General features: G+C 41.0%; 1 protein-coding gene across 2 annotated transcripts; it reads right to left on the minus strand.

The window, feature by feature from the left end:
* Nucleotides 1–1,396: 1,396 nt before the first annotated feature.
* On the minus strand, nt 1,397–3,272 carry olig1 (oligodendrocyte transcription factor 1). Of its 2 annotated transcripts, XM_005167653.6 has the most exons (2): nt 3,045–3,272; nt 1,397–2,686 (listed from the first exon to the last, which is right to left on the minus strand). In XM_005167653.6, the coding sequence occupies exon 2, from the start codon at nt 2,683–2,685 to the stop codon at nt 1,978–1,980; it is 708 nt and encodes a 235-aa protein (XP_005167710.1). In that variant the 5' UTR covers nt 2,686; nt 3,045–3,272; the 3' UTR covers nt 1,397–1,977.
* Between the last annotated feature and the right edge of the window lie 3,148 nt (nt 3,273–6,420).

The following is a 6,420-nucleotide window of genomic DNA, read 5'->3' on the forward strand; positions in this document are numbered from 1 at the left end:
AGACAAGTTTATTATTCTTAAAAATACTATTTGCAACATTGGTGAGCAAAATTCCTCAAAAGTATAGTGAAACCTTTTCGCTCAAATTTTCACAAAGACTTATCTGATTTTATTAAATTGTTCATAAAAAGCAAATTGTGAATTATTTCTCCGACTTACACACACTCACACAGTGGCTGGTCGGGCCATATATCAGCGATGTATACCAGGACACATTGGCATTTAGAAGAGAACAATAGGACACCCCGTTCTACTTTCTCTTCTTTTGTCTCACTTTGTTTTGGCTGGATTTAGCTGCACTGATGAGCTAAAGAATGAACACAAAGAGAGAGCAGACCCCTACATCCTTCTCACAATACGACCACCATCATCAGAGAGAAAGTTATCACCTCAGGAGAGAACGACAGCAGAAGATGGTTTTAAGAAAAGCACTGAAGTGAGGTAAAATTAGTGAGGTAATCTCTTCAAGTTGTCAGCAGACATAAGGCAGCTATATGTAAATGCAAGAGGTGGCAAGTTAAAGTGAGTGTGTGTGTCCTTGCAATGAGAAGGGTTTTAAGTCGGAGCGCCTTACTTTGATCTTTCCCACTTCTCTGTCCCACCTCTCCCCCTTCGTACTTCTTTTTTCTTTTTTTTACCTCCTTGTAAGAAAATCAAGGCCTATTAACCCTAATCTCACTTAATAGCATCTACCTCTCCCTTTGTCCTGGCCGATGGGCAACAGACTCCTTCCATTCAGCCTCTCGCCCTCTTTCACGCGCCTGGCCGGACTAATCCCCTTTTGCCGTGGGGGCGATTATTCCTTGTATTTTATCATTATTCTTATGATTATAATCTGCATTCTCATTCATGCACGCCTATCCACAAGATGGAATTGCTTTTCCCTCTCTTTCATGGCTTTCACCATGCCTCAAGATTGAAAGAATTGCTTCTCTCTCTTATTTTTTTCAACCACCCAGCCTTCGGAGGGGTGGATGTCAGAGTTTGGGTGTTGGAGAGGGTGTTGTTTGTAATTTAGGTAAGTGAACTCCTTGGTGGAAACACATTTTCCAGGCATTTGAATATGCTGTTCACAGAGAGCAATGAAAGGCACCACACTGGCCCGTGTAAACGCATTTACCTCCACAAGCGAAAGAGGGACTGGATTAAAGGTTGAAGAAAGAGTGTGGGCTAATTATTATGGGGCTGCTGGGTTTGATCTGGGGTTTGTTTGGGAAGTTGAATGGGATGGGTTCAGGGAAGGCTGAGGTGAAAGAAAGGTTCCCATCCTTGTGCTGCAAAAAGGGTGCACAATTAATTATTTCAATCCGTTTGGAAGGAGCGGGGCACAGAAGCATGCACACGCTTAGTCTGAAAGAAAGCTGGGTGAAGCAAAAGGAAATATGCTGAGATAAAGTTTTAGACTACTTCAAACTAAAATAGCTTTTTTATTTCTAGTTCTATGTAAACAGAAATGCAAACAGTATTTAGGAGACAATCAAAGACAACATTATTTTGAAGAAAGAATAAAGGGTAACATTTTACAAAATAAGTTTGCACAATCCAGCTTGTTAAAATGTGCTTGTGAATGTCAGAGGTAGGCAAGTTTGGTCCTGGAGAACTGCAGTCCTGCACTGTTTGTATGGGGAAAGAAGTGTCTGTAGCTTTCTAGTAAGATACAAACTTTGATTCAAACAAAACTCTGCATGACTACGGCTCTCCAGAGCTGAACTTTCCTAACAATGGTAACTAGAGAAGTTATTCCTAACCCATGTGACTTACTTTGATTTTATCTTTTGGGTTCCACAAACAAAGTCAAAGACTTTAGATATGTTATAACAGTTAGAAATTGTGACAGAAGTTTAGGGTTAACAGACTGAACCTTATTGTAGTGTTACCAAAAATCGTAATAACCGGAAACCTCATCCTCAAAAGATATTAAAATTCTGCCTATTGTTGCATTGTCTTTTGTTAGCCTTTCTCCAAGGCATGATGGAATCACTTCGGAAAACGCATGGCTGGATTAACATGCACCACCCGGGGTGTCCGACACACCCCACACTGGCACACCGGGCTTTCAGACATGCTGCCTGGCCCCCATGCCAAGGGCTCCTCCTGGGCACCCTGAGGCAAAAGAGGGCACTTTGCAACACCCAATTGCTGCTCAGGAGGGGAAAGCAAAAGTTGTCCTGGCCCGGTAAGAAATGGCCACCCTCCTGTCAGCAGCAGACGTGGTACAGTCCCGCTGACGCCCATTCCAATGCTGACCTCACCTAGCAGACGCCTCATCTCCTGCAAGGAGGAACCCAGGAGCAGGATGTAGTTCCGAGCCAGCACCAGTGTCGAGATCTTGGACAGGCGCCGTCCAGTTGTAGGGGCTCCAGGTGGGAGGTAGGGGTGCTGCAGTGCTCCCCCTACACCGGTGGGAGAAGAGGAGTAGGGCACCATGACTTCCCGTAAAGCATCCATGGCCACATTGAGGTCCTGCATTCTCTTCCTTTCACGGCTGTTGATCTTCCTCCGCAGCTCCTGTTGCTCCTCCGAACTAAGCTCTCGAGGAGGTTTTGAAGATCGGAGAGGCCCCTGGAGACTCCCAACATTGGAGCCTGGTCCTCCTGATCCTGTTACCCGTACCATTCTTGGCATGAGTTGCTGCAAAGAGCTTTCGCCCTGCTCTCTGTATCTAACACCAGACACAGCCTGCATTCTGAAAAAAGATATTCAGAGAACATGGCTAATAAAATACAATCACATAGAGAAATTTGTAATTATACCTCAAATATCTTTGACATTTGTTTGTGAAAAGGATAACACTGAAGGAAATTTACTGTACTATTCGTTTATTATTTACAGGCCTCCAGGTAGTTCAGGTAGTGTTTAAGTGAAAGTCTGAACCCAAAGCTGAACCCCTCTGACTTTCAATGTACAGAACCACAATTTTATCGTTTGTGTTCCACAGAAGTTAATCAATGATTGGAACAACATTAATCATTTATGGCAACATTCTTCATTTTTCAAGTTCAGTTGTTGTGCTGAATAGTCCTGCTAGTTGGCAAAGGCTTTACCTTCAAACTTTCAGTCCGCAAACTCCAGATCTTCTTCCAGGTATTTGTTGAATAACAAAGCAGTTCACTTCTTCAAGTCCATTTTCTTCTAAAGATTAGTAAATCTTCCTAAAACCAAAACGATTAAATCTAAAATTTATAAATTAGGTGGTTTCCTCTCTTGTCTATGAAGTAACCTGTCATAGATGATCTTTAAACTAACACACTCCCTAACTATCGGAGGAATTTGAGAGAAGTACTGCTGTAAGAGCTAATGAGTTACTCTCTCTCTCTCTCTCTTCTCGACGCCCCCTCTTCTGTCCTCCATGCTAATGATTTCATCATTTCCAGTGGTTGAAAGCCCTGATCGTGAGCACATGCCCCATGTTCATTGTATAGGATCCGGAGATGTGTTCCTCTCAGTGCAATACTGTGATATTGCACTCATGGGATATATTGTTACGCTGACTTTCAGTTACTGAAAGAGGAAGCAAATGAACCACTGAACAGAAGGCCCAATGATTCTCATCACAGGTGGCACACCGGACATACCCATGGTAAGACTGATTGTAAAACATACAAACGGTGTAATTATCTCTTTTCCTAATCTATTGACACTCTCATTTTGCCTCCCTCTAAAATTGAAAGGAAGGAAGAGATGCAAACAGAAAGCATGTTGTTCATGTTGAAAGCGGGAGGTGAGAACATAGAATCTCCTGTCTGTCTCGCCGGGGTGAGAGAAGGGTAAGAAGGTTGTGGCACCCGGTCCGCCTGAATGGTATCATGGCATCCATGTGCACACAATCGTAAGCTCCGACAGGAAAGAGAATTTAAAGAGCAATCGCAACGCCAGACACCTGCAGGCCAACAGAACACAACCTGCCAGTGTGTCGGGGTGTGTGGAAGTGTGTGTGCCTCGAGCTGACCTATAAAAGACGGCCTGTGATGGATTAGAGCAGGGATGTTCATCAGCTGTACGTTTGTGAACGTGTGTGTGAAAAGAAACGGCGACAGAAAGGAGGGAGGGTGAGAAGAGAGGGCCGAAAAGGACACCTGCTCTTACACAGAGACAGAAAGAAGAGATGAAAAAGAGAAGGAAAGAAAGAACCTGGTGTCCACCCGCAATACTGCCCCCCTCCCGCTCTCTCCGTCCTTCCTTCCAGCTTGTAGGGGGTTGAATGGGGTGGCGTAGTGCCGGGGTTCTCACATCCGTATCCCCTGCCCCCAGCGCCCATTGCCTCCGTGGCAAAGCTGGAGCGGGTCAGGGACCGGTGGAGCCAGGCATGGATGAAGATGAGGTCTGTCTTTGTGGGGGTCAGTGTGTACTCCGTCTGGGCCAAGCCGGCGAGCTTGGGCTGGGTCTCTGGATCTGCACCTGGGGGTTCAATCAGCTCATTCACACCAAGCCTGTTTCCTGTAGTTACCAGTAAAATGCCTGGCTGAGGTGGCATTCACTTGGCACCACTGAAATTTCCATCTCTGAGAGATACACACACATACACTACCGGTCAAATGTTTAGGGTCAGGATTTTTAAATGTTTAAAAAAAAAAGCTTTTTCTGCTCACCAAGGCTGCATTTATTTCATCAAAAATACAGTACAAATTGTAAAATTGTGAATTGTTTTTGCAATATAAAATAAGTGTTTAAAAGTAGTTTATCATTTAATTTAATCAATTATTCCAGTGATTTCAAAGATAAATTTTCAATGTTAATTATTATTGTTATTATTATTATTTTTCATTTGTATATTATTATAATTTACCAATTTGTTTTACATTTCATAAATGCCGCCTTGATGAACAGAATAAATTTCTTTAAAAAATATATCAAGAAAAAAAACTGACCCCAAACTTTTGACTTTTGACTAGTACACTTAAATCAAAATACAATCGCCTTCATCATACCATATTAAATGAAAAGCAAATGTATTGTTGAATGCCTTTGATATTAATATCCAGAATCTCACAGAGAGGACAGAATGTTCATGGATCTCTAAAGAAGCACATGCAAGGGTCTCCAATCCTGCTCAAGCTCAGAGTCTTATAAATTTGAGCTCCAACCACTCTAAAACATTTTTTCTGGATGTTTCTAGTCTGATAACAGTAGCCTTACAGGAACAGGTCTGGACACCCCTGCATTGAGAGGTCTTAAGTTCACTTTTTCACTTTTCAAAAGTGAAGGCCTTAAAACTCCTAAATGTGGTTGTGCATAAAATCAATAATTAGCAATTACATAGCATGTCAAATGAGAAAGGTCTTTTTTATCTTTTTTACATTTAAAATATTCATTGATTAATATTTGTTAAATATAACAATTTAATTTATTTATTGTATCTGAATTTTCTTCATTCCCATTCATATTGCTAGAGAAAAAAACTAATTTATAGGTATAATGTCCTACAATCACCATATCAAACATTCATTACTTAATTCATTCATTTAACGGCTTAGTTTCTAATTCATTAGGGGTCACCACAGCGGAATAATCCGCCAACTTATCCAGCATATGTTTTACACAGCAGATGCCCTTCCAGCCGCAACCCAGTACTGGGAAACATCCATACTCTCTCATATTCACACACACATTACTACACTACTGCCAATTTAGTCTATTCAGTTTACCTATAGCGCATGTCTTTGGACTGTAAGCACCCGGTAGGAAACCCACACGAACATATCAAACATATATTCTAAAAAATGGTCACTCCTAAATTGGTTTAAATAAATAAATAAATAAAAACGATTTTACCAACTAAAGTTTGGTTGAAAGTTTATTTAAAAAATTGAATTGAGCAATTGAATTGGTGCATATTTCGACCACATTTGGATTGTAATAACCCAGCTTTTTTGTTGTGTACAGATGATGTATTAAATAATGGAAATCATCTTTTGTAAGCTGTTTGGTCAAAAACTGTGTGAAGGTTTAGTGTGTCCACAGTCAAATTGGGATGATATAAAGACAATAAGTCTCTTTTTTTTAATTTTCTGACGTTAAAATAGGATACAAATCCCTCCCATTTTGAGGCCCACCACAACGTGACGAAGGAGTGTGGTTTCCCCACCCACAGAACTGATTGACAGCCGCATGTTAACATGTCTTCCTAGTTATGCGTATATTCAAATCAACAAAACAGAACCTGCACAAAGCAACCAGGATTAAAAGATCTGTTCAGCTTGCTGTGATCATCAATCATCATCAAATGTGATCAAGAATGGGTTTTACAAGTTAAAACGTTTTTAAACGGGTGCATGTTTGTAATGAATTACAGCCATTTACTTCAGCTTTACTTTTTACCACAGCTGCATGTTAGTATGATTATAAAAGAAGACACTTCAATTCCGATTTGTAGACATTAAATCAGGTTTATTTTGTACATTAACTTAACAGACATTCATA

The sequence above is a fragment of the Danio rerio genome, chromosome 9 (genome assembly GCF_049306965.1).
Source record: "Danio rerio strain Tuebingen ecotype United States chromosome 9, GRCz12tu, whole genome shotgun sequence".
NCBI lineage: Eukaryota > Metazoa > Chordata > Actinopteri > Cypriniformes > Danionidae > Danio > Danio rerio.